This window comes from Anguilla rostrata, chromosome 2 (assembly GCF_018555375.3).
Source record: "Anguilla rostrata isolate EN2019 chromosome 2, ASM1855537v3, whole genome shotgun sequence".
NCBI classification, from domain to species: domain Eukaryota; kingdom Metazoa; phylum Chordata; class Actinopteri; order Anguilliformes; family Anguillidae; genus Anguilla; species Anguilla rostrata.
In genome coordinates, this window is record NC_057934.1 from 56,057,113 (window position 1) to 56,082,619 (window position 25,507).

Here is a 25,507-nt window from a genome sequence, read left to right on the forward strand (position 1 = left end):
AAATTATAGTCACCACGCGCTATGGCTCTCCAACCACAGCCTCAAACCCCGAAATGTAATTTGACGGCAGGATTGCCAGGTGGAAACCAGTACTGTCAATTGGCATGATGCATGGGGAGAAAATTGCAAGAGGGAATTAAATGTAAATGACTGAGTGGAAGCCATCGTCGTGACCCCAGAGCTGGGATTCCACTTATCAGCCGGCGAGCAGGTCCACAGAGAACCTCGTTCATTGCCGTCGGCCTACGAGAAGATTCACAGGGGAGGCTCCAGCACCATACAAAGCCAGCTTTCCATGAATTCCACTCCATAATTCATTTGCAAGGTTCACTTGCTCCACGTCTGTCCACTGGTGCATCTCAATAGAGGAGCCCGCCATCCCTGATTTAGGATTTATTCTTCTGAAATGAGTTTCCGCTCTTGATCAACATGACCATTTCGCATCTATCACCTGGGAGCAATGGTCTGCCCTTTAGCTGAATGGGAATGCCAGGTTTTGACAATGAAAAGCTATCACAGCTGTTTTTTTTGTGATTTCTCATTTCCATAGGTTTTTCATGAATTGACACAGGTAAAGTGTGTATGATCACATTTTTTTAGAGAATCATATTGGACTCATATAAAATCTTTTGTGCTTTCCAAAATACAGTATGCAAGTCATTTCCTATATGCCTGCAGTACTGATCACAACCAGTTCCCATTTTGCTTGGATATATGCAAACAGTAAATCAATCATATGAACAGGAAATATGAACAGTAAATTAATCATTTATTCATATAGAATAATGGATATAATGCTGATGAAGTCAGCAGGGATTTGTGTGAAGGTGGAGGAAGTATATTCATCATAGTAAACATGTCCCCTTTCCACAGCTCTTCAAGGGAAAGTTCTTTGTGTGTCAGGGGGAGGACACCAGAAATATCACCAACAGGTCTGACTGTATTCTGGCCAATTACAAGTGGATCAGGCACAAATACAACTTTGACAACCTGGGGCAGGTGAGACAGATCTCCAAATGCTACACCAGATTGTCAATCACGCTCAAAATGTTCTGCTTCAAGCATTATGTTTTGATGTTTTTTTTTGCTATGGAAATATAAATGCTCAAAGAAATATTTGAACCCCCCCTCCCTCCCACTTGTCTCCCCTCTGTCCTGTCTAATCAGGCCTTGATGTCTCTCTTCGTCCTGGCGTCCAAAGATGGCTGGGTGGATATCATGTACGATGGACTCGATGCTGTTGGGGTAGACCAACAGGTACGCACATAACTCCTCGGCACTACACCTATTTGAACATGTATAAGCACAGGCTTGCATGAGTGTGTATGTACTGTATGTGTTTGCACCTGTGTGTGTGTGTGTGTGGGGGGGGGGGTCATGTTTCCTCTACCACCTCCTGGATTAAATTAATCAAGATTAGCATTGATGTTAGAGGCCTGTATAGGCATTAAATTAAAGCCTGAACCCAGCCCATACCCAGGACCTTGAGAGCCAACCCAACCAAGCCCAACTGGTACTGCCAAATTTTAAACACAACCCGAAACTGAAATCACTCACAGACACGGTGTTACAATACTGTGACTGGCTGCTCTGCAATTGAGTTATAGAAATAATTATACTGCAATAGGCTATGTTTTATTTGCATACAGGATAGTAAACAGTAGCTACACAGCTTAACAAGACACAGTGGCATATCAGTAGACCAGTATGATAGCCTAATAAACTGTCTGTCTTACCAGTCAGTAGCCCTACACTGTACGTGATCAGTGAACTGTTTATCTGTTGTCACAAGGTCATGATATTTCCACAACGAAGCCGTTCCCAACTCATTTGGAATTTAACAATGTTCTTCCTTTGCATAATTTCATCCTCCGAAGTCACGCTCACCCCAAGGAGGTCAACACATGGACTTGAAAGAGAGACTGCACTTGCACAAAATGAGTTAAAATAAGAAGTTTATTTCTTGAAATAAAAATACATTTAAAACGTAACATAATTCCTTTTCACTCACTAAAAAGCCTAGACGTGGCGCAAGCTGAAGTTGTATGTGCAAGAAATGACTCGAACCCGACCCAAGCCCAATGGGACTCTAATTGATGGAACTAGATAAAAACATAAGGTGTTTACTTACATGGCTTTAATTCATTACCAAGATAAAATGCAACAGAAAAGAGAAGCATTCGGTTTTGAATCAAAGTCAAATCTGTCCCTCTGTTTGCTAGAGATAGGCGTCTTAAAACAAAAGGAGGTCAAGCAGTCGGACTGGAAATGAAGCCATGGAATGGCAGGTCAGCAGTTTTGTATCGGCCTCAAACAGCGGCATAGTTATCTCAATTTTTAAGCTCCTTACTGTCCCTTTTACTTGCAGTCATCCTTTGATGGCTTATTATATATTCCTACCCATTTTTATTCAAGACGCTGCCTGAAATTTGAATGACTATGGCTGGCTCAGTACAATGGCCATGTGCAGCTCTGTTTGAACACTGAGGCGGATGTGAATGCATTCTGCGCTAAGCACGAGCCCAGTCGCTCGTGTGTGAATGGAGGCACAGCACTGGGCCTTAATTAGGTGTTTTACAGTATGCCCTGCTTACTGCACATAAATGCCAGTTTCTGTTGAAGCCAGGACTTCTTCCAGATGGATTTTTTTTATTGAGCATCAGCAGCTAAAAATATGCATTGGCTTAAGCAGGAAGAAATATTATTTTCTATATTTTATATTTATCATTGTGTTCTTGGTGGTGGTGTGTGTGTTTGTGTCTGTTTTAGCCCGTGATGAACTACAATCCCTGGATGCTTCTGTACTTCATCTCCTTCCTGCTGATCGTGGCATTTTTCGTGCTCAACATGTTTGTGGGCGTGGTGGTCGAGAACTTCCACAAGTGCCGACGCCACCAGGAAGCGGAGGAGGCCAAGCGACGGGAAGAGAAGCGCCTGAAGCGGATGGAGAAAAAGAGAAGGAGTAAGGAGAAGCAGCTGGCTGGTCGGTAGTCTTTCCACATCTTTCTGAGTCCTGCTTGATCTTTTATTAGAGAGAACGCAAAGTAGAGCTGCGAGAAAATCGAGCCCCCGCGAAACCCTTAGCCTCGCTCTTCCCCTGCTGCGCATTAAGCTCCGCCCTCCCCCCGCCCTGCCCCGCCCCGCCCCGCCTCGTCCCCCTGCCTTGCCCGTAGCTGCCGCGCCTGAGGGGGGCTCCTCAGCATGCCTCTTGCGAATGAGCCGGAATCTGCATGACAGTTACACTTACAAAGAAAGAGGGGCGACTGCGTCGCCGTGTCCGAAGAGTCCGCCCTCTCCCCTCTTCTCCCACACGCAGGGCAGTGCAGCAGGAGAGGCAGGCGAACACCAAAGTAAAGCCCCCGCTGCCTCCCGCCTCCCCCCTCCCCCCCCCCCCCCCCGCCTCCCTTAGGAGTAGCAGTGCAGCCCTGCGGAACCCATGCGCAGGCTTAGCGTAGCCCCAGGGCTGCCTTGCACTCTCCCTGCTATTCGCCTTACCTCAACTTTGTTCCACCGCCAACTGTGCCGTTCAGACAGGTGATTGGACCTGCCCCACGGCTCCCCATTTATGCTGATTACTGCGGCAGTTTCCCTCTGCGCTGCCTGCCCACGGCCCTCATGTCAAACTCAAGGGTGTAATAATCAGTGATGTTGACAGATGGAATGCATTTAGCTTTTAGAAAGAGCTTTTGAGAAATACAGATGGACATGGTACCTCTGCTGTGAATTAAACAAGTACCGTTTACACAGTACACAACAACTTCACCCCCTGTGAGAAGTGCAAAATCTCATCACTTGCCTAGCCTCTGATAATTGAACATGATGTTGGTCTCACGTGTCTGGTTTAACGCCTGACTACCAGACCCTTCAGATGATATTTATGGACGCCGACATTTTCAATTGGTTGTTGTTGAGGCTTTAAAAGTGTAAGGATTCCTCAAGGAGACATTGAGGTGCACTGGTCACATCTACACAGGCTTCCCACCAGCACATCGTGACCCTTCACCCCCCAGGATCAGAGGTCATAGCTCTAATCCTCAGTATACGCTCTCAAGGGCCCTCATTCCTCCTCGTCTGTTTAATGGATGCCTTTTACTGATTGATTTACGCATCATCTATTAGCTTGACTTCATTGTTTCTATAAAGCTCTCGCCTCATTGCCTCTACGCTCAGCGCAGTCACAAGCCTACGCTTTTCAGTTGCTGGGAACCATTCGCTCTCTGGTGTGGACGGCTGACACGGCGCCTCGCAAAGCACAGGAAGTCACGGATAAAATAGGAGGCCTGCGCCTGCTTTCACAAGTAAAGAGAAAAACATGCCAGGACCGTGTGACGCAAAGAGCTTCCTTGTGTTTGGGTCATGAAAAGCGGAGTGTGAAGTTGAAAAACTTACAGATCAGGAAAGTTATTTTTTGGGTAGGGAATCGTGAGAGAGTTTGAGAGAAATGTGGAGTAGAATGAGCGCTGGGAAGCTACAGGGTTTGAAATGGCCCTCTCTGAGGGCGAGTCCTTAAGCAGCCTCTGCTGGAAATGGATGAACTAAAGAGGGAGGCAGTCATTCGTTTCTATCGCAGAAGTAGATCAAACTCATATACTGTAGCTATACAGTATGTCATCTTCAACAGTATTGGGTCAAGAGTATCACAATATCAATGCTTGGATTGGCATCATTTTTGTTAGCTGAGATGAATAAATGTTTTATCTATTATAGTCTAAATAATAGGAAAACAAATAAAAATGCTAAAAGACACTTTATTTGCTAACAAATAAAATCAAGACTCTAGCTAAGTAACAGCCTAAAATTTTTTTTTTTAAATCACTAGTGCCAAAATTACAGCTAAAATGTAATGTAGTTCACATATAATCACCTTTCTCCCATTTTCTAGACCGCCATGAGATTCCATGCCTTGTGTATCAAGGAGTTTTAAAGCTGGGTTCACTTTCTAGTGAAAAACAAGTCCATAAGCAGCAGGAAACTAAACAGGCAAAATGTAGTCTTACAAAGCCTTTTAAAAGCCTGTTTAATTCCACAAAACCTTGAATAAGATCTGGAGCAGATCGACATGATTCCACAAGCCGGCAATGGACTCAGAATCACTGGAAATACTTGAATTAGACAGCATCCTCCAGGGAGCTCTATCACTGCACCTCTCCTCTTTTTATTTCCATTCTCCAACTCTTCCCTACGTGCTTGTTCCACCCACTCTGATTAACATGGTCTCGTTCTTCTAGATGTAATGCTGACGGGTGTCAGTTGGGCCGGCTCTGGAGACACAGAGACAGGTACTGAGTTCTGGCATGCCTGTGTGTGTCCACTGTGGTTCAGGGCCACTGCTGTGTAAAGTGCCCTCGTGGGTGGGGGGGGGGTGGGGGGGGGGGTGAAAGGACTGGGGGAGCGGGGGCGGGGGGCACCTCTATCAATGCCCCGGCCCCTATTCAGCCTGATCTATTGACCGGCGTCTGTGGGAGTCTTGTGTGTCGGTTCCCCACCACTCATACACTGCACCAGCTCCATGCCCGGTCTGGCCAGGCAGGTGGCCTTGCGCTCACTCAGGGGAGAGAGAAGGCGAAGGCAGTGCTGAAATAGTGCACTGGATACTCGAGTAACAACAATGAAGCCATTATAGATTGAAACTTCACGATATCTTTACAGAATCTGAAGAAATGAAATCAAATAAGATTTCAATTTTTATTTCTTTCCTGTTTGAAATAATAATAATAATAATAATGGAACACTTGTAAAAGTTCCAGTAAAAGCTGACTCTTGTCAGTGACCACTGCTGGAGCAGTAATGCTGCCTATATGTGTGTGTGCGCAGAGGTGCACACATCCATGCCCCACTCCCCCCTAGTGCAAAGCTTCCTGACTGCCTGTGTGAGCGGGGTTCACTCTGTCAGTCCACACCTCTCTGATCGGTGTGCTTTGAGTTTCTCTCATTGGTGGTCCTCCCAGTCCTGCCGCACACGTGACACTGTCTCCACGGTGATTTTGTCGGGGTGTTTAATTCCACATCGCTTATGGGTGTTCAGAAGTGCATGAGTGTAAAAAATTCATGTGTGGCCGAAGTGTTGAAGACATACATCATACTCTGCCCAGGCAACCTTGTGGGTGACTTAGAGAAAATGGATGAATTGAAAGGGTTGGTTCAGGGAGTGCAAGCATGTATGCTGATGTTTACTTGAAATTTTGTCGAGAGTATAAAGTGTAGTGATGGAGTCGGAACAGACAGAGAGCTGTGCTTGAAATGTGGCTTAGAGCACTTTGACCTCAGTGACCATAATCAGAGTTGCTAGGTTGCTATTTACACCTCTATCTGTGAGCAAGATTCAATTATTTCCATATTTATGCATTCGTGGACAGAAGAGAACAGATGGACAGATCAAACATTAAAATGTGAATAGCGGTGTTCATTTCACATTATTATCCTCAGTGCAGCTCGCTGAGGTACGTTTCAAAGCTTGTCCTCAGATGTGTTCAGTTCAGGGGAAGCTTTCACTGCGTCTCACCGGAGTGGAAAAATCAGGGTTCATTTAATTGGTTGTTTTTTTTTTTTTGGTTTTTGATCAACCCAGAAGGTCTGATCTGTTCCCGTTTCAGCTGTGACTGAACATTTCTATCTGTGTCTCTCAGCGAGAGCTTCCGTCTGCTCTGTCCCTCTCTGCTCAGGCTCCCTGTGTGAAACCCATTTGCTGTGGACTCAGGTCCCTTTGGTGCCCTGTCAAGCCTGTGAGTTCTGCCTCTCCCTGGCGAATTGTGTTTTTCTAGGCTTGGAGATTTTCCCGATATTTTAACATCCTGGAATCCTGGTATTTTTGAAATCTCTGGCGGGAAATCCTGGTATTTCTGAACAAACATTTTTGTTTCTTAGTGCTGAAATGCACAAAGAATTAATGAGTATTATTATAAACTGAATTTTATGACATTAAACCAATCCATTTATTAAAATGTGTATTCTAAATCTTAAAATAAGATTGCTTAGTAAGATGTGCCTATAAAGCAGTTTGATTGTTGCCAGCATAAAGCTAAAAACATTTGAAAAAGAGTTTTTTCTTTATTTTGTCACACAGCGTGAGATGATATTTCTTTTAAACAGAGCTGCAGCTCAATCAACGCGATAGAACTGAATGAAAAGCCACCATTTGAACTGAATGAAAAGCCATCATTTGCACTCAACTGAAAGTATTTCTCAAGTGGCTTTTTGGGAGCGAGGAAGAAATCCATCGTTCTATGTACTTTTGTTCGCCTTTTCTTTTTCTACCATTGTAGGCCTCCAGAATGCACCGTTTTATGCCCACAGTGTTTGCATTCTGCGTTTGTCTTGCTAAGCTTTTAAAAATTTTTCCAAACTGCCGATGAACTGGAAACCACCGTGATTGTGCCTAAACCGTCTTCCTAAATCAATGTGTAGGGCGATTTGGTTGGCGTAGAACTGCAACAAACAGTTTGAAATGTAACCAAAAAAACAGGGACTGCAAAACAGAATTCAGATACGTTTTAAATGTCAGTGATTGCGCTTGTTTACCATTAAGATTTGGACGGAATTCGTGCAATTTTTTTAAATTGACATTTTAACAAAAGAACTAACTAAATAAATAAATAAAGATTTCTTGTTCTATTAATCTCAAGTCAAGTTCCTTCAGAAAACTCCGGGATCTCTTTTCCGGTCCCCAAGTTATCCGCAGTACCGTGTGTCCAGAACAGTGTGATGGGGCCCGGCTCCCTTGAGCATGTGGCCCCCCTGTCCTCATGAACAAAACGCTGAGGTCACCGTCACTGGGTAACAACTTTTTTTTTAATATCATGTGCGAATATGTTTGCGTGCCACCGGTCGGCATGACGGTCAAGGTCAGTGCGTGTTGAGAACTTTTATGTCCGTGTGACACTGTTAATGACGGAGGCATGAGAAACACCCGCAGTCTTCCAGATATTCACTCTGCTTTTCAAAATGGTGTGCTGAGGAATGCTATTATGCCATTTCATCTTATCCACATTCTGAAGCAGAATACCTCTCATTCTAGAAATGGAGAACATGGAGCTCCATGTCTTTAAAATTCCTTTGACTGAGTTATTTTGACTTTTTGAACAAGGGGCGAGTAAGCGGAAATGTTTTTTGTTATTTTCCAGTCGACGGTGCGCTAATTAGCCTTTCCTGCATTGTTGTACATTCTTTTGTACTGGGGCTCGGAGCAGTAGGCCACCCGCTACTCTGTTAGCTTCTGTTCCCCCTGACACAGCCACTCCATTCAGTGAGGCTGCAGCTCTCTCCCCCTGCACAAGATCAAAGGTGGTGCTTAATAATCCGACGCGGTAGTGGAGCCAGAGCCATCTGCCTCTCCTCTACCTGCGTCCTCCCCACTCTTGATACCGAGTCATCTGTTCTGTACTTGCCTCCGGCTTTTCTTCAAAGGAGGATTTTGTTTACTGTAAGCCCGGGAATCCTCCTCTTTCTTAAGAGGGGTTTTCCCCCAGAAGTGTGTCTGGTTGCCTGCAAAAAGCTGGTTGCTACCTTTCTGCTCACCCGCTCAGCTATCCTGCACACTCCTCCCGAGTCTCGGCTCACCGATTTCACTCGCTGATCTGAAACGTCAACATCAGTGAGTCGCTACATCACTGTCGCCAGAATGTGGCCCAGTCAGAGTGAGTCCATTGATGTGAGATTCAAACAAGGCGGTACAGCTATGAAACCCTCTTCATCATCACCGCTGTTCATCCTCGCGCTGTAAGAACGAGATACGTGACTATGATAGACAGTAGCATCAGGATATCAGGTAACAAGTAGTGTCAGGATACTGCGATGGACTGGCGGCCTGTCCAGGGTGTGTTCCTGCCTCTCGCCCGATGCACACACTGAGGTGGGCTCCAGTGCCCCTTCCGACCCTGACCAAGATCAGCGGGTATAGATAATGGATGGATGGATGAATCAGGATAAGTATAAGAGGTCCAGGGTCTTGTGCACTGAGGGGTATTCTTCTCCTCATTTGGTGGACATGTAATATTCTCTCTCTTTACCCAGTCAGTGGGGAGACAAACTGATAGGAAGAGAAAATTAAATTACACTGTGTAACCTCTACTTTTGGCAACAGAAGGCGGTGCAGTTGCTTATGTAATCTGGCAGTGAAAAGCACTGTTCTCTTTTTTCACTCTTTTCGAGTTCTTTATGTAACTCCCAAGAACCACGGTTTCACAAAATGAACAGATGGCCTCAAAATTTCTGAAGGAACAGAATTTTACCTAAATATGTTATGATATTAGAATCCACTATGTGCATTTTTTCAAATTCACTGAAGAGATATCTTTTCATTGAATTTGTTCATTTGATATATCTGAAATCCAAGAAACACCTTGTGAATTAGTTTCAGAATGGTGTTTGCAAGGGATCAACAAATTGCACACCAAATAGATGGTGAAATGCATATGCTCGGTCTGTTCTGGAAATTGTTGTTAGATCCTGTTGTAAGAGAAAAAAGTTTGTGGATGATATTTACTGTAAAATCAAGAAAAAATTCTATCAGTTCTAAACTCGCAAGTTTGTTTAATTCTTTTAAATTCCCCGTAACATGCTTAAAAGGGCTCTGTGCATTAGAGTGTTGAAACCCTTTTTGGCAAACAACAGAGCCGGGAACAAAGAGATTAGGGCGAGGATGCTGACGCTCTCGTCACTGTATAATTGTGAAGATCAGTCATCTGACAAATGTCACGGGACGCTCCAATCCGTTCTTCTATTTCTGGGTCACACTTCACTGTAGCAGGTTCCTCAAAACTTTTCTCCTCTCTTTTTGTCTCCTCCTTTCTCTCCTTCTTTCCATCATGTTTCCCAGTTCAGAAAAGGTGATTAATAACGGCAGGCCATTAGCCGAGCGGCGCTGTCTCTGTTACAGAGCGAGGGGGGGAGAGGCAGGGCCTGTAAGAAATGAGCCTGAAACGCGAGAGGCGAGCTCCATCCTCATCAGCAGATGGATATCTCTTGGCAGGAAGTGCTCCTGACGTATTTCAGAGTATTAATGTTTCATGCAGTAGGTGTAGTTAACAGCACTAAGCATGGTGAACAAGGTGCCGATGAATCCTAGGGATAGAGCTATGGTTGTCTACACACACACACACACATACACTTACGCTCACACATTGGCCCTGGTGTTTTATGTTTCATGTTTTATGTAGTAACTGGCTTTGTGAGTTGAGTTCAGCTCGTCCTCAAGAAGGAAACATGAGGGGGAAAAAGACTGGTTCATGGAAACCTTGGATATGCAGACGTTCTGCTCCCTGGGTGGGTAGAGCAAGCGAAGCATACTCAAACAGAAATACTGGCTCTCTTTGAAGGTTAAAGCAAAATTCTGCGTATCATGTGCGATCCACACTATGTGACTTCTGTCTCAAGCAGAAAATGAACTGGAATCTATCACCGCTTTAGAAAAAAAAAAAAAAAAAAAAAAACGGCTCCTGTGTAATCATAGCACTCGATGTATCCAGTAGGCTGCACCTACGGAGGAAGTGGTGCAGAGCACGCTGTTGCCCTTAATGTTGCTACGCTAAAAGCCCATTGATCTCCACCCATCATTCCCTCCGCCCTGTGACCCGTCCTCCACTCACAGCTGCATAATCGCCGTGGTCGCCTGCCTTTGCCATCCAGTCTCCATTCCAGATGGCCCATCTCGCTCAAGTCAGACTCAGAAAGAAGTGTGTGGTTTCTTTGCCATGTTTATCTGCATGCCGTGTGAGCGTCTGTGCTTGTGTGTGCTCGTGTGTTTGCTTCTGTGTGTGTGCGCACTTGTGCGTGCTTGTGTGTGTGTCTGTGTGTATCTGTGTGTGTTTTGTACCATGCTCTGTCATTGTGGAAGATGTCATGTTTTTTTCTTTCTTTGTCTCTTTCTTCTGGACTCCTCAAATTGCTCAATTGCTCCTTTTTTGGCTGTTATTTTTTTGTTTGTTTCCTTGTTCTGTATCTTCGGTAATAACAGTGTTTAGCAGGGCAGAGCATTTGGGAAATCCAACAGAATTCTTTTGATTGTACTTGTTTCTCCTTATTGTGTACAGATCACCTTTGACTCAATGTACGCTGGGCTTAAAATACCACTCTGAATTTATTTCTGAACAGGCTTCAGTTACACTAGAAGGCAATAAAGCCCGTCTATATCCAGCTCGCATTGACTCAACTGTGATGTCATTGACAAACAAGGTCAGGCGGGTGACGCCAGCTGCATCTCAGTGGTAAACCAGTTAACCCAAAGCAGAAAATGAACAATTGTTCATGCGTTCAATTGGAAAGAAAGAATTTGACAGTGATTATGACGATCGCAGTGACGATGGACGTGTGGCTGGCATTACCTCTCCTGACCCTTTCTTTCCTTCACAGACATTGTTACCATCCAGGCCTCAGCATCTCTCACCCTTTCTCAGAGTCTCTATGGGGACCTGGCCACAGTCACCCCAGCCATTGCATTCACCCCCGCCCAGGTTCACTGCCCCCACACAGGTCGGCCACGCCCCCTGCCTCGCCTCGAAGTATATCACCAGCCTCAGGACCACTGACCACACTCAGTATAGGCCCCCAGATCAGGGAAGGAAACCATGTTTGCTTGACCGTGAGCAATCGAAGCTCCACTTACTGCTCATTGGCCATCATTACAGCGCACATAGAAACAGGACTGTCCACTGGGGCCATGCGCATAGCTGGAGGGGTCACTGCCACAACAACACCACTGCTGCAGAGACGCAGCGGTTATGGGGAAGACTGGCACTCCCCTCCAGCCCTTTGCATGCTCCCAGAGTCAGCTCCCGTTGCCACGTCAGCAGGGAAAACTTCACCTTGTCTCCCTGTGTACAGTGAAGATCACATCCTAACGCAGGTGTTTATGGAGAGCATTAACCTTACCCTGGGCCCGCCCCCTTATCACTGTCTGTGATGTTGTGTGTAGTTACATGACGACGGATCACGCCATGTCTGTATTTCCCAACTGACCGCGCTGAGGTACAGGCTGATATGTGCATCTTTTCCGCTAACTTTTCTTTTACTCCCTTTTTTTAATGGCTGGTTGTTTCTCATGGATGCATTTATCAAAAGGGCCTTGGACCAACTGTCAGAATCATTCTCGAAAATATATACTGCTAATAATAATAGTGATAATGACTCTCTTGGAAATGGATGAGGTCTTATGCTATTGGCTGTTTGCATGCAGAAATACAATCTATTACACAAACTGCATCTGACCAGACGGATTGGCTTTGCTGGGCTAATGATGAAGTTGTCCAAGGCCCCGGGGGAGGAAGGGGAGTGAATGGGTTGAAATGTCTCCCTGACTGCATGCACACAGAGGGACACAGACTTTAAGGGGGGGGGCAGTGGATGCGGGAGCATGACTCAGATGAGAAGGAGCGGGTCTTGGGTCGATCCAGAAACGGTGAGAGAGCGAAGCGGCGTCTGAGCGCCCGCGCCTCTGAGAAGAGCGACCCAGCGGCCGTCTGAGAGAGAGCGACCCAGCGGCCGTCTGAGAGAGAGCGACCCAGCGGCCGTCTGAGAGAGAGCGGCGCCGCGGGGAGCGTCGGCATCTGGCCGGCACGGTGCGCTAAGGCCAGGGAAGGCCAGGCTCTGGGGGACGTGCTGCCCCACAATCCTCTGCCGTGTTTCCGTCTCTTTCTAAATTCAGATTATACAGACGGTCATTTGTTCATTTTTTAATTTGTTTTTCGCTGTTCGGTCTCAGTGAGGATGATTTGGCCAGGGCCGCTCTGGACGGCTGCCTGTATCATTGGCACACTGTGGCTCTGCGCTATTAGAGCGGTCAGCGAGGCCCAGGGAAACCCATTTCCTCTGACAGGGGTTAGTGGGATGTTTTGGTTTGAAGTCACGGAGTCTAATTTAGCCGTTACCGCTCCCCCTGCGCGTCTCTCTCTCACGCGGGTTGGCTGACGGGGGGCTCCACTCGACCCGGTCTCTCAGTGCAGCATTCTGAGGCCATCATCTCTGTGATCCCTGTTCATTCTCCTCTCCCTCTGCGGGTGTCTCCTTTCTTTCTCTCCGTGATTTCGATTGGCGCGACCGTTGCGAGGGAAACGCTCGCGCTCTGAGCGGCGAACGAAGCGCCGTCGCCCCGCTGCTGTCGAGTGTTCTCAGTGGCCCTGCTCAGTGGTCCTCTGAATGCGCTCCTCCATTCCGTGGGAAATTTCCATCATTTGTTTTTTTTTTTTCTTTCTTTCTTTCTTCTGACAATCAGCCATTTGAAGGGGCTGCTTAATCAATGAGCCCCACGGAGAGGAGGAGAGAATAACAGAAACACTGATGAGAGGAGCGGGTGGCGTTGAGAGACCAGAGAGGAAGTGATGTCACGTGGGCGCTGTGCTTCCCCCTCCCAGCAGCCTGTGCGCACCCAGCCCCGTGCACCTGTGTGAGCTGGAGGGGGCCAGGGGAGCCGCAGGTGGACCGTGTGGCTGCGCCCTGCTTTGATTCTGTCTGTGTAATGGAGCACCAGGCTTAGTGGGCCATCTGGACCTTCCCCAAACTAGATCTGGATAAATGTGTGGCTTCATAAATGATAGCGCAACATGGCTGCTGTGTCCTGGGAAATCTTTAATCGTGCAAAATACACAAGGCGGGCTGAGCCATTTAAGTATTTCCAAAGAGCGGGTGTGTGTGTGTGGGTGTGGCTGTATACATGTTTGCATGAGTGTTCAGTGTGGGTGTCAGTGCAAGCGCTCAGTGTGCGTGTCCGTGTGCGTGCATCTCACTGAATGACTGCCAACACATAGCCAAGTTTGGAAGCCCTTAGATTCATAAGTTGTGAATTATGAAAACTATTTAATGTCAAGTCAGCACATTTAATAACATAAGGAGCATGTTTCCAATTAGGCTATATGAAAGCCAGATGCCACATAGAATTCCTGCAGTAATTAACCACAGGAGTGGTCTGGCTGGCATCCTGTCCTGAGACCCCATGTCATAGTGACCTCACACACTCTACAAGCATGTAAGCCTCCCGTGTAAATATATACGCACATGCACAGATATCCATGTGGCATATCTGTTTGACACACACAGGCTGTTCACACACATTTGCAGACACAGACACGTACGCGCATGCACACACACACTCTTAAGGGTTACAGGCTGTGCGGTTGTTTGGCATGGAGTTTGGATCTGCAGTCTGTTCGGTCTCTTTCCCTGGCATCGGTAGGCCTGACACTGCTGAACAAACACAGTGGGGTATTTGTCTCCTGATGAAACAGGATTACCACTCCTCATCTGCTCAAGTAAACCTGTGCTTGGTGCCTGTGGGCGAGTGCATGTGTGTGTCTCTTTGTGTGTATGGATGTCCGTTTGGTAACTTGTCCTGCTGCCACATACCTTAGCCACATACTTTAGCTAAACCCTACTGCAGATTCCCAGGTGGAAGCAGCCCTGCAGATATGTAAATGTGGTGTACTGCAGGGAAAACCACAGGCTTAGGTGTACAGTGTGCTGAATGAATGGTCTGACAGGGTGGCAGGGGCCTTGGTCCTGACATAGCCCTGCCTCTGTACTGCACTGATAAGCCAGTAGCACCCACATCACCACTTCTACTGGTCTGTCAGCCCCGCCTTGCCCTTCCCCTCCACCCTCCCCTCACGCAGAGGTGAGCGTGATGGGGGAAAGTTCCAGAAATTAAAGGACGGCATCTTTCTCTTTTTAAAACTTAATGTTTCTCCCTTGTTTTGTGTTTGTGCCTTTTTACTGTTTCCATTTCTAGAAGAAGCCAAAAAAAAATTGTTCAACAGCATTATTTTCTCTCTTTCTTTCAATGGAAGATAAGTAAAGTGGTGTCCCTCTCTGGTGTCCTGTACAGAAAGAAATGAGAAAGGGTTGGGCTGATGGTATTACATAGTATGTGCAAAAGAGAACCTCTTTTGTTCTCCAATGCCTTTTGTACTCACATCCCAGAATTCTCTGTTATTTTAGGCCACAAGGAAACGTCTTAGACAGACAATTCTCTCTATCTCTGTGCAGCTCTTCATTTGACTAATTGCTAGCTGGAGGTTGGCATTTCTGTTCTTGTTGGGCTGATTATTTATGAATGCAGCAGATGAGTCTGTAAGGGTGGAGAGGGGCATCGTGGTGTGGCTGTGGCCCCCAGGCAGCTCTCCGCGCTGCAGGCCTATGGTGGCCTAAAATGGGGATTGGCCAGCATGTTGGCTCTCCTGCACCTCTCACACCTCTCAAACCATATAATGGAAAAGACCTGATCTTTTTTCATTTCTTTCTTGGCTTGTTGTTTGTCATTGCTCACACCAGAGAGGACGCATTGCTGTGCATTTCTACCTGTTTTTACTTGCTCTCTCTTTCTCTTGTTCGGTCAGCCTTTCTCTCTCTTTTATTTGTGTGTGTGTGTGCATGTATGTATGTATGTATGTATGTGTGTGTGTGTGTGTGCGTGTGTGTGTGCGCGCGTTGGCTCCTGTCCCCTGTGCTGAGGTGAGCAGCATCAGCGTGTGTGAGAGGATGTCGCTGTCTGACTCTCTGCTCCCCTCCCCAACCCCCTGGTTCCCCACTGCAGAAGCCCAGTGTAAGCCCTACTACTCTGACTACTCCCCCACTCGGCTTTTCATTCACAAGATGTGCACCAGCCACTACCTGGACCTCTTCATCACTGTGGTTATTGGTCTCAATGTCATCACCATGGCGATGGAGCACTACCAGCAGCCAAAGGTAGGGGCTTCACTCGGCTGTGTGTTGGTGAGCGTGTGGGATAATGTTACGGCTAGAGTAATTACCGTACTATGATCCTGGCTGAGTTATACTTAAAGTGTTGCAGCGTTCTTTCTTACCACAACAGCAGCCTCTATTGAGGTTGTGCTCATTGTTTTTACAGTACAGCAAAGAATTGTACAAAATGCATGAACATAATCAGAAGGCGCATGAAAGAAAGGTGACAAGACTGTGAGGAATGATTTTCCAGGAAACCCCTGCAGCACGCCAGTCCATTTATTAAGTGCTTGTTTCTAGAAGGTCACTTTTTACATGAAAATAGATCAAATGAAAGTCCCCCAAGCAGTGACACTTTTATGGGCCTCCCAAAGACAGACTAGTGATGGAGTTCACAAACGGAGAGGGCGAGAGAGAACAGGAGGAGACAGGGGAGAGAGGGGAACCTCTTCTCAGAGCCTGCAGCTATATTAATCTGTCCTAAAGAGAGTGAGAATTCCCGCTTACACAGAACATGCAGACTGACAGATTTCAAATTGCCCTCATTTGTGATCAGCTTGAGAATGATGGGGAGTGACAGGGGGAGTGTTTCTGCTGCCACAGTCTTCCATCGCACATGCAGGCATGCAGAGAAACACTCCTCTGTCATTTATCTTACCTCTACACCTCCGGTCCTTGCCTATTTTTATCCTCTCCGCACACCCACCTCCTCTGCAGTCGCATCAGTACTGTGCAAACTCCCAAGTGCAGGTTACAATCCGCAACACACCTACGGTGCACATTCAAGCATTCAGGCAGTTGCATCCTTACTTCCATATTCAGCTCATCCTTCTGTTGTACACACTTATTCTGTACAATCACATAATCATACAATCCCATCATGCGCTATGCGTTTCTATCTTTATAATGCTCTTATCTATGCACGTACATCCCTACTGTCCATAATTGTAAGGCACTTTCATCTCTGCCGTTTTGTACACTTTTAAACGCTCTACACTCTGTACTCTCTTCTCCTACATGCTTGCTCTCTAGCGTAGTTTCATTTTCTTTAAGTGAATAACAGTATTAAATAGGAAAAGTGGTTTAATTGATTAAATTAAAACAGCACTTAATTTAATCAAGTATCTAAGTGCTCATAAAGGCACAGGAATATGCAGGAAACCTGGTGCCAACCTTCATTCAGTTCTGCTTGTGCTACATCCCTGTATATTTGTCTTATGTCTATATTAATATCTCTACTTCCTGATCTCTACAGTCCTTGCTTAACATAGTCTGTATACCTCTTGCTACAGAGCCCTGTACGTATATTTCTCGTCTACACTATCCTATCTTTATACCTTTATCTTTCACTCTGTTTCCATCTATTCTGCCTTTCCCTTGTTCCACAGTAGACTGAGGTTCCATAGTGACTAGTCAGTTAGAGGACATAGAAGGCATTTTATCTTGTACAATAATGTTTACAGTGGTACAGCTTTTCCTGCACAGCTTGTGTTAACCTCTTGCGTCAACACTAGAGCCGTTCGGGTTTCCAGAGGTTTGTGCCTGTCGCTAATTGAAGTCTTTAGCTTCACCTGGGGCTATAAATACCTTCCGATTTTAATTAGAAAACTTGGTGCTTTTTTTCATCCCTGGGAAAGTGGCAGTGATCATGAGCTAGCCGTGCTCCTGAAGTAATCCAGGTTAATTCAGTCCAGAGAGCCGATTGATTTTTGGTGCTTCGTCAGAGGCAGGGGAAACCTTAATTACTTCACGTCTGAATGGAGAAACAGAGTCAGCGGCCGTAGACATCGGGAATGCTAACAAATGACTGATTTTGTTTTTCTGTGTGTTGAATATTGCAGTACTCCATCAGCCTTTCCATCATTACTCAACAGCATGAGAGGCCAGAATAATCAGTGCTGAATATCCCACTTAACAATGTTGGGCACTCAGTGCTGTTTTTTTTGTGTGTGTGTGTGTGTGTGTGTGAGTGTACATGTGCGTGTGTGTGAGTGTACATGTGCATGTGTGTGTGCACGCGTGTGTGTGTGTTTGTGTGCGCACATATGTGCGAGCGTGCGTGCGTGCCTGTGTGCACCGTGTATTTGTTTTCTCATGAATAAATAAGAGTTGATTGTAATGAAACAGATACTGTATTTCTTAGATGTTGATTTATTTTGTTGCATTAAATCTGTTTTTAAAGGAACAGATGTCTCTAACTGTAAGGGATGACAATGGAATTATTCCTCTGAGACTAAGTCTGTCTCTTTCGTTTTCTGCTTCCCCATAAAAATAATAATCTTCACACAGGTGCTAGATGAAGCTTTGAAGATCTGTAACTACATCTTCACCATCATCTTCGTCCTAGAATCTGTCTTCAAGTTGGTGGCCTTTGGATTCCGCAGGTTTTTCAAAGACAGGTCAGATCTTACAGGGCATGGCTGTCTTTGAGGACATTATGAGCAAATGTTCTTTTAAGATACTGGAGGATACATCAATAATAGACTGTGATGACAGTAATAATAAATGTTGCTGAAGCAGTAGGTTACAGCGGCTGAGCACCAGCAAGGACCCCGATAAGCCGGCAAATGGGATCTAAAAAACGCTGCTGACGCTTGTAATTGCATGCAAATTTGAATGGGTTCATTCCACTTTTAAAACATGTAAAATGTCCCATGTCTGCATTTAATTTCAGGAGCTTGTGATTGCACGGCCATTGACATTTTAGTCCACGCCACAGAACAGCGTTTGCGTGCTGTTCTGCGACTGAGAGGAGTTAATGTTCAAGCCTTGAATTAGTTATAAACTGCTAAAAATGGTTCATAATTGTGATTATGGGAAGATATTCCAAATTTACAACTTCACTGCAGCCATATTGTTACACCCAGAATTATATTTAACAAATATGAATAGTGGTACTGCGTATATAACTTTTGTAACAAAAAAAATAAAACACTATGTACGTTACTCAAAATCTATATTGTACAAATTGGACCCAGGGCATATAACATTTAGTGAAATTTGGGTTGTCATAGATATAATTTCAAATTCTGAGTGTTGGTGCTCTTTCAGGTAATAACAGTTTGATGATAGAGAACAGAAGCATGCAAATAGCAGTCTCCAAAAAATAGTTCTCTCCATCACAGTGACTGAACACCCCTTGTATGTGACTGTTGTGAGGCCGTAGTGCAAGGATAACACCATCAGTTTGATTATGTATTCTTAGTGGTAATGCAACCTGAAGCATTTATTGGTTTAAAATGATTATTCAATAGACTGTCGTTAACTTTAATTTAATTCAATGAAATCTACCTCTGAATGAGAATGAAGTACATTTAACTCAGAGCTGTGCCCATCACAGCACTTGGAAGTATTGGAAGTACATCTGCCTGCATTTGAAATTTTAATGTGAACTCCGTTTGGTCTCTGGGATCACTTTAGCTGTCAAAAGCACTTTGCTTTCAGTTTTTTTTCTCTTCTCTCAGTGCCAGTTTTGTCCTCAAAACCATATGTAGGATCATCTTAAGAGGTCTTATCTGTGTGATGATTGAAAAGTTACAGGCGCCATTATGGGAGACCTAGCTACAGGGGCTCCAGGAGTGCTTATCTCTGACAACCAAGTTGCACAATGTGATTCCAAAGCAATCACATCGTAATTTAGTATGGTAGGGCTTGTGCATTGCTGGCCAGTTTGGCACAAATGGACCGCACAGCGTGAGCCAATATCCAGTCATTAGCCCCTTTATTAAGAGGGCTCTAATATTCTCCTAAGCATACTGTAATATTGGTAGGCTATAATCTAGCTTGCTACCAGATCCACACCAGCACCGTGTGTTCCGTTCTTGAGCATGTGCACTTGCGTGATGTGGTGTGTGCTGCAGGTGGGCCTCATACTGTGGGAGCGTGAGCTTACCTGTATGCACTGTACCCCAGGTGGAACCAGCTGGACCTGGCCATCGTGCTGCTATCCATCATGGGCATCACATTGGAGGAGATTGAAGTCAATGCTTCCCTGCCCATCAACCCCACTATCATCCGCATCATGAGGGTGCTACGCATTGCCCGCGGTGAGAGCTCGCCCTTCCCTTATCTGTGTTCATTAATCCTCTCTTTCTACACTGCCAAAACGCCGGTTTGAAACCCTCAATGAAGCTGCCACAAATGTAGTAGATTTGAGACAACAAATTCTACATTTTTTATTTTTTTTATTTTTTCATTTAAAGTTAAAAACTTTTTTTCAGTTAAAATCTGATTCTAGTTTCAAAACGCCAAAGAAACATGTTTGCTTGGTAGAGTGGGACATACAGTAATATGCATCATGATGTGCATAATGCGGAGTGATGAATGTTTATTCATGTTCTTCACTGGATGATTATGAATGAGCATATTATCCAGCATGCAATTTTAAACAATGCTGAGCTTTCTTCTTTTGTTCCCAGTACGTTCTCAGCATACTGCATGATATGAACACTTCATAATATACTATAAAATACATAGATGATACATACATGATGATATAAAAAATGTTCTTCATCTGAAACGCTAATAATCCAATAAGACGATCTCACCGTGTTGGAAGAATACCGTACTAACGTCTATTCACAACGGAAGTAGATAACATGATAAAGCACCTGAGTTCTCTTCTTTTCCTTGCAATGGTGTTCATGACAAACAAAGAACAGCTGCCTAGCTGAGGAGATTTAAATTATGTGCCACGGCGGTGAGTGGTGCAGCATGCTATCCACAGCTTCCGTGCTGCATCAGGTGCCAAATCAAGTGCTGCGTTCATTGTAGCCGCGGGCTAGTTTATGCGAAATGGCAGCGCTGCCCCTAGAAGCCTTTTGAATCACGTTGGTCATTAAAACTGTTGGCTTATTTCATGGTGTCAGACCAGCCGTTGAGGGGCACCGAGGAGTCCAGATGGCCGTGATGAGAAATTAATTTAGCCAAAAAAGCGAGGACAAACAGAAAAAAGCAAGGCTTCTCATCTGCTCGGAGTGATTACCCAGCGCGTAATGAAAGAGCGTCTGCAGGAGTCGGGATTGATTACCTATTCGGCTGAGATGTCTGGGCAAACACACCTGCTCAGGGCTGTCCTGCGTGTGCACGGGCGCGTTCGTTCGCGGCGCTGACGCTCGTATAATTAAAGTCATGCCCACCCTCGACTTCCACCGACGGCAATTAGCAGTGATCCCTCAGAAGCTGTTTGTCAGTGCCTGAATTACTCTGTCATCGACATGATTAACCCCTCTAGCTCCGTGTGGAGCATGCCCCAAATAATAACGCTCATACTGTAGACTTCTGCACATCCAGCAAAAATTTCCATTGAATTGGCATTCCAGGGAGCCACAACCCTATGCAGTGTTACCCCCCACCCCCTGACCCCCTGGTCCCTTTCCTGTGCTCCAGTGGCCTCTTTTGCAGGACAGTGCGACAGTGCCCAATAATGGAGTGGGAGCAGCAGCAGAGCGGAGCAGCGTCTCTTTGAGCAGTCAGGGAAGCCGATACAGCAGCTCAGCTGGGATAATGCACGGCTCGTTTTGTGTGACAGGAGCGGAACTCAGTCTCCACACCAGCCCAAGGAAGTGTGCTGTTTTGGGACATGTCCACAGACAGAGTACCCTTATTGATGTATTCCTCTATTCACGCTGAAAGGAGGCAATAGATGAATGTGAAATCCATCTTGATGGGAAAGTATTGTAACTGCTGAGGCTCAATTTTGGCATTGAAGCCGAACCTGTTAGCTCAGGCTGTGACTGACTGGCGCTGTGTGTCTGATGCTTGCCTGTCTGTGTCCACAGTTCTGAAGCTACTGAAGATGGCTGTAGGAATGCGGGCTCTGCTGGACACAGTGATTCAGGCCCTGCCTCAGGTACCTCTGTCCACCACCACCCCACCACTCTCACTCCCGCTCCCACAGGCAGCGCAGTGTGGCATTGCGCTCAACCATCAGTGCAGGCTTTTGTACAGAATAATGTGGTTTATTTCTGTGGTGCCTGAACTCGACTCGTTCAGCATTGTCCCCTGTGTTGCCACTACCCTTAGTTCCCCTGAACACGACAGGTCCTCATGGCTCTCAGGAGTATCTGTTTTCTGGGGGACTCCTTTATATTCACGGCTGTCCATGGAGAGAGAAAAAATATACTCACGTGGAGCTGAACTGATAGTAAAGCCAGAAGAGATTATCACAGGCTCTCTGAGACTGTATCAGCCAGAGCTTTGAGCAGCTGAGGAGGTTTGATCTCAGTACATTGTCTGCCAGGGGATATGATGTTAATTCTTGTAAGTCTTGTAAGAGGCCTTGGAAATGTGTATAATTAAGAAAGATAACAGAAACATTTTTGAGGCAGAAGCTAGATCAGCTTTGTACCTCACATCCTCAAATTATACCTATTCTGAGCTTCCTCTCCTTTTCCATTCTCTCTCTCTCTCTCTCTCTCTCTCTCTCTCCCTCCCTCCCTCCCTCTCTCTCTCTCTCTCTCCCTCTCCCTCCCTCCCTCTCTCTCTCTCTCTCTCTCTCTCTCTCTCTCTCTCTCTCTCTTCTCTCTCTCTCCCCCTCCCTCCCTCTCTCCCTCTCTCTCTCTCTCTCTCTGCAGGTGGGGAATCTGGGACTGCTCTTCATGCTGCTGTTTTTCATTTTCGCTGCACTGGGAGTGGAGCTGTTTGGTGACCTGAGTAAGACACCTGTAACATACACTACACTTTGACTTTGAGTAGTACCTGATACCCAGACTCATAGGAACCAGTGCATACACATACAGGCATACAGTCACTTATGGACTCACAAATCCACACAGACAGTCACACTCTCACGCACGCACACACACACACTCACGCACGCACAAACATACTCACCCACACAGGCACACATACACACGCACATGCATACACTCTCGCACACACACACACACACACGCACAGGCATTCACGGACTATTAATGCTTCCAATGCTTTTTTCCTATGGGTTTTGTTCCATTTAAACTCTAAATTACTTACATGAACCCTTTTGTTAAACTAATTCATAGATTTCTCTAATTGCAGCTTTGAAATTAATTTTACTCCTTTAGGAGATCATTACATCAATTTACTGATTAGATATTCAATAGGGCCTGTGTTTTTGTGGCCCCAGACCAACAATATAAGAATATTACAGTAGAAATTATGAATATATATCCAACCAAAGGCTGAGAGTGGGAGAGGGGGCTGGGAGGGGCAACAGGCCAGGGCCAATCAGCAGGCTGGGCTGAGCTGCACATGGGGCTCCAGGGGGTGGGGGGCCCAGCGCTGGCTGTGTCTGGATCTTCTCTCATGGAGACCAAAGTGAGGGTGGCGGAGGGCAACGGAGGGTAAACCCACAGATTATAATGTCAGGATTCAGATGTGCGTTTCCACTAGATGTGATCTCATCTCCTGTTAAAGTGGAGGAAGCGGCTAGTTATGAGTTACGTCTCTCCCAGGAGAGTGCCGTTTCATATTACACTTCCATTTCAATTTAGCTAAAGGAGTAACTGCTATCCTCTCCTCTTCCTAGCCCCATCTTTTCCCGTTTTCCTTTGACGCAGTACTCCTAGCTGCTGCTAGAGGGCAGAATAGAGTCAGCCTTTGTGAGAGCACGTCTCTCTGTGACTTGTACTCAGCTCCCACAGTTCCAGTGTGAAGAGACTTACTCTTCTCACTCACTTGCGCTCATAACTGTTCTCCTCCAACCTCGTCGCTTTCTCGCTTTTCTCCGCCCTCCCAGTATGTGACGAGCTCCATCCATGCGAGGGTCTGGGACGCTACGCCACCTTCAGGAACTTCGGCATGGCCTTCCTCCTCCTGTTCCGCGTGTCCACAGGGGACAACTGGAACGGCATCATGAAGGTGAGGTGCCGCCCACCCACCCGCTGTCGTCCCGGTGACGCCGGTGTGACAGCGCATCACTCCAGCGGCCCGCCCCCTCTCCCTGTGTGTCTCGGCAGGACACCCTGAGGGACTGCGCGCAGGAAGCCGGCCCCTGCTACAACACGGTGGTGTCGCCCCTCTACTTCGTGTCCTTCGTGCTGACGGCGCAGTTCGTGCTGGTCAACGTGGTCATCGCCGTCCTCATGAAGCACCTGGAGGAGAGCAACAAGGAGGCCAAGGAGGAGGCGGAGCTGGAGGCGGAGCTGGAGCTGGAGATGGAGCTGCAGACCATTGGAGGGGAGGGGGGGGCCCTCTCGCCCTTGGCCCTGGGTGAAGGGATGGGGCCTGGGGGGCCTCCCTGGATGTCTGGGGACCTGCAGGACAGGGTAGACTCCCCCGCCAGCCCTCCAGCTGACATCCCCAGAGACCCTGCCCACATAACGGCAGACTCCTCTCTCTTCCCGGAGCCTGCTTTCATGGTGAGTGGCTTTACCAGTGCCTGCAAGCCGCTCCCTTCTTCTGCAACAACAGGATAGTCTCAGTCTCACCGTGCCATGCCTACAATAGCAATTTTCATGTGTTCATGTATGTTAAAAGGAAGCGTGGCTTCTCAATTTCAGTTTTAGTGTCGTGGCGTAGCTTATTTCGTATGACATTCAAGAGTTTTGAGATGGGGTTAGTCTGGGTCAAAGACTGAAGTATTCATCAGGTTTCTCTGCGTGTGCCTGTAGCTGCAGAGAGACTCGTCTGCATAATCTCTGCAGCGTATGACATCACAGAGACTCACGGAGTCTCAGGAAGCGCTGCGACCCCACAGTGGCTGTGCCTGAGAGTCTCATAGCAGCTGCCACCTCCAAAATAATGGAGGACCTCTGACAGCGAAGAGCACTGAAGCCAATCGTGGTCATCACTCACTCTGCATAAAGACAACCTTCGCTAACGACACACATCACTGCAGTACACTCACGCCCACTGTGACACACCTCACTGCAGTACACTCACACCCTCAGTACTGCACCTCTAACTATGCGAGATCAGCTTATGTAGATACATTAGTGATAATGGCTTGCGTTTAAATAAAACTTTTTCTCTTGCTCAAAGCACTTCACGGTGATTAGGAATACATTTTACTTAACTACCGTCAATGTGTAGCACCACCTGAGTCGGGCACGGCAGCCATTTTGCACAAAAACGCTCACCATACCTTAGTTGAGGTGGAGAGGGAGCGAATAATTAGCCAATTAAACGGGCTGATTTGGTTGCAGGTTGAGAATTTAAACAGGACACCAGGGAATCCCCTACTCTTAAAGTGTCATGGGACTGTCATTGACCACATCTGATGTGCCTGTTGAAAGATCTCCTACAGCACAGTGTCCCCATCACTTAACCAGGGAATTGGGGAGTATTTTACCAGAGGGAGACTCACTGACTCGCCAACTCCAGTTCTAGCAGAAATTTAGTTTTCCCATTTGGTCTCTCATCCATGTACTAACCAAGCCCACGCCTACTGAGCTTCAGGCATTGGGCTGGTGCTTGTTTTAAGTGGTACGATAATATTTTAGGTGAACAGCCTCTATTATTTTACTCAAATTCTGAAAATATATTTCTAAGAACTTGCTTTCAGTCAAGCATTTTGGAGAAGTGTCTTCGTTATCTTTTTTTCATTCAAAATCTGATTTAGACTGGTGATCGGACGTAGCATGAAACTGGATCTATAGCTGTCTGTCCATTGGCACACAGAATAGCCTGTGTTATTCACAGTGCAAAGCCACTGTGAGCAGCGTTCCCTGAAATATCTTGGTAGTACGGGTCCACAGCTGTGCAGAGTGGGCAGACAGCGTGATGCTCTGTCAGTGGGGGAGAGCTGTGTCACATCTCATCCCGCTGAACCCAAGCCTGACTAGGTGTGTGTCATGTGACTTGTGTTCCGTGTTCCATGCAGAGGCACATCCCACCATGCGCGGTTCAGCCTGCGGTG

The 25,507-nt window shown here is 46.3% G+C and overlaps 1 protein-coding gene across 10 annotated transcripts in view; it reads left to right on the forward strand.

Moving 5' to 3' along the window:
• The window catches only part of cacna1g (calcium channel, voltage-dependent, T type, alpha 1G subunit), a 108,737-nt gene that overhangs the window by 72,462 nt on the left and 10,768 nt on the right, over positions 1-25,507 (forward strand). For 8 of the 10 annotated variants that reach the window (XM_064323243.1, XM_064323244.1, XM_064323238.1 and 5 more), the window contains 11 exons: positions 874-999; positions 1,168-1,257; positions 2,770-2,962; positions 5,229-5,279; positions 15,518-15,669; positions 17,956-18,065; positions 19,579-19,712; positions 21,447-21,517; positions 22,242-22,320; positions 23,387-23,508; positions 23,607-24,008. In XM_064323243.1, coding sequence (XP_064179313.1) covers positions 874-999; positions 1,168-1,257; positions 2,770-2,962; positions 5,229-5,279; positions 15,518-15,669; positions 17,956-18,065; positions 19,579-19,712; positions 21,447-21,517; positions 22,242-22,320; positions 23,387-23,508; positions 23,607-24,008 — 1,530 coding nt within the window. The remainder of the gene's footprint in view (positions 1-873; positions 1,000-1,167; positions 1,258-2,769; positions 2,963-5,228; positions 5,280-15,517; positions 15,670-17,955; positions 18,066-19,578; positions 19,713-21,446; positions 21,518-22,241; positions 22,321-23,386; positions 23,509-23,606; positions 24,009-25,507) is intronic. The other 2 variants (XM_064323246.1, XM_064323237.1) reach the window with 1 other exon arrangement.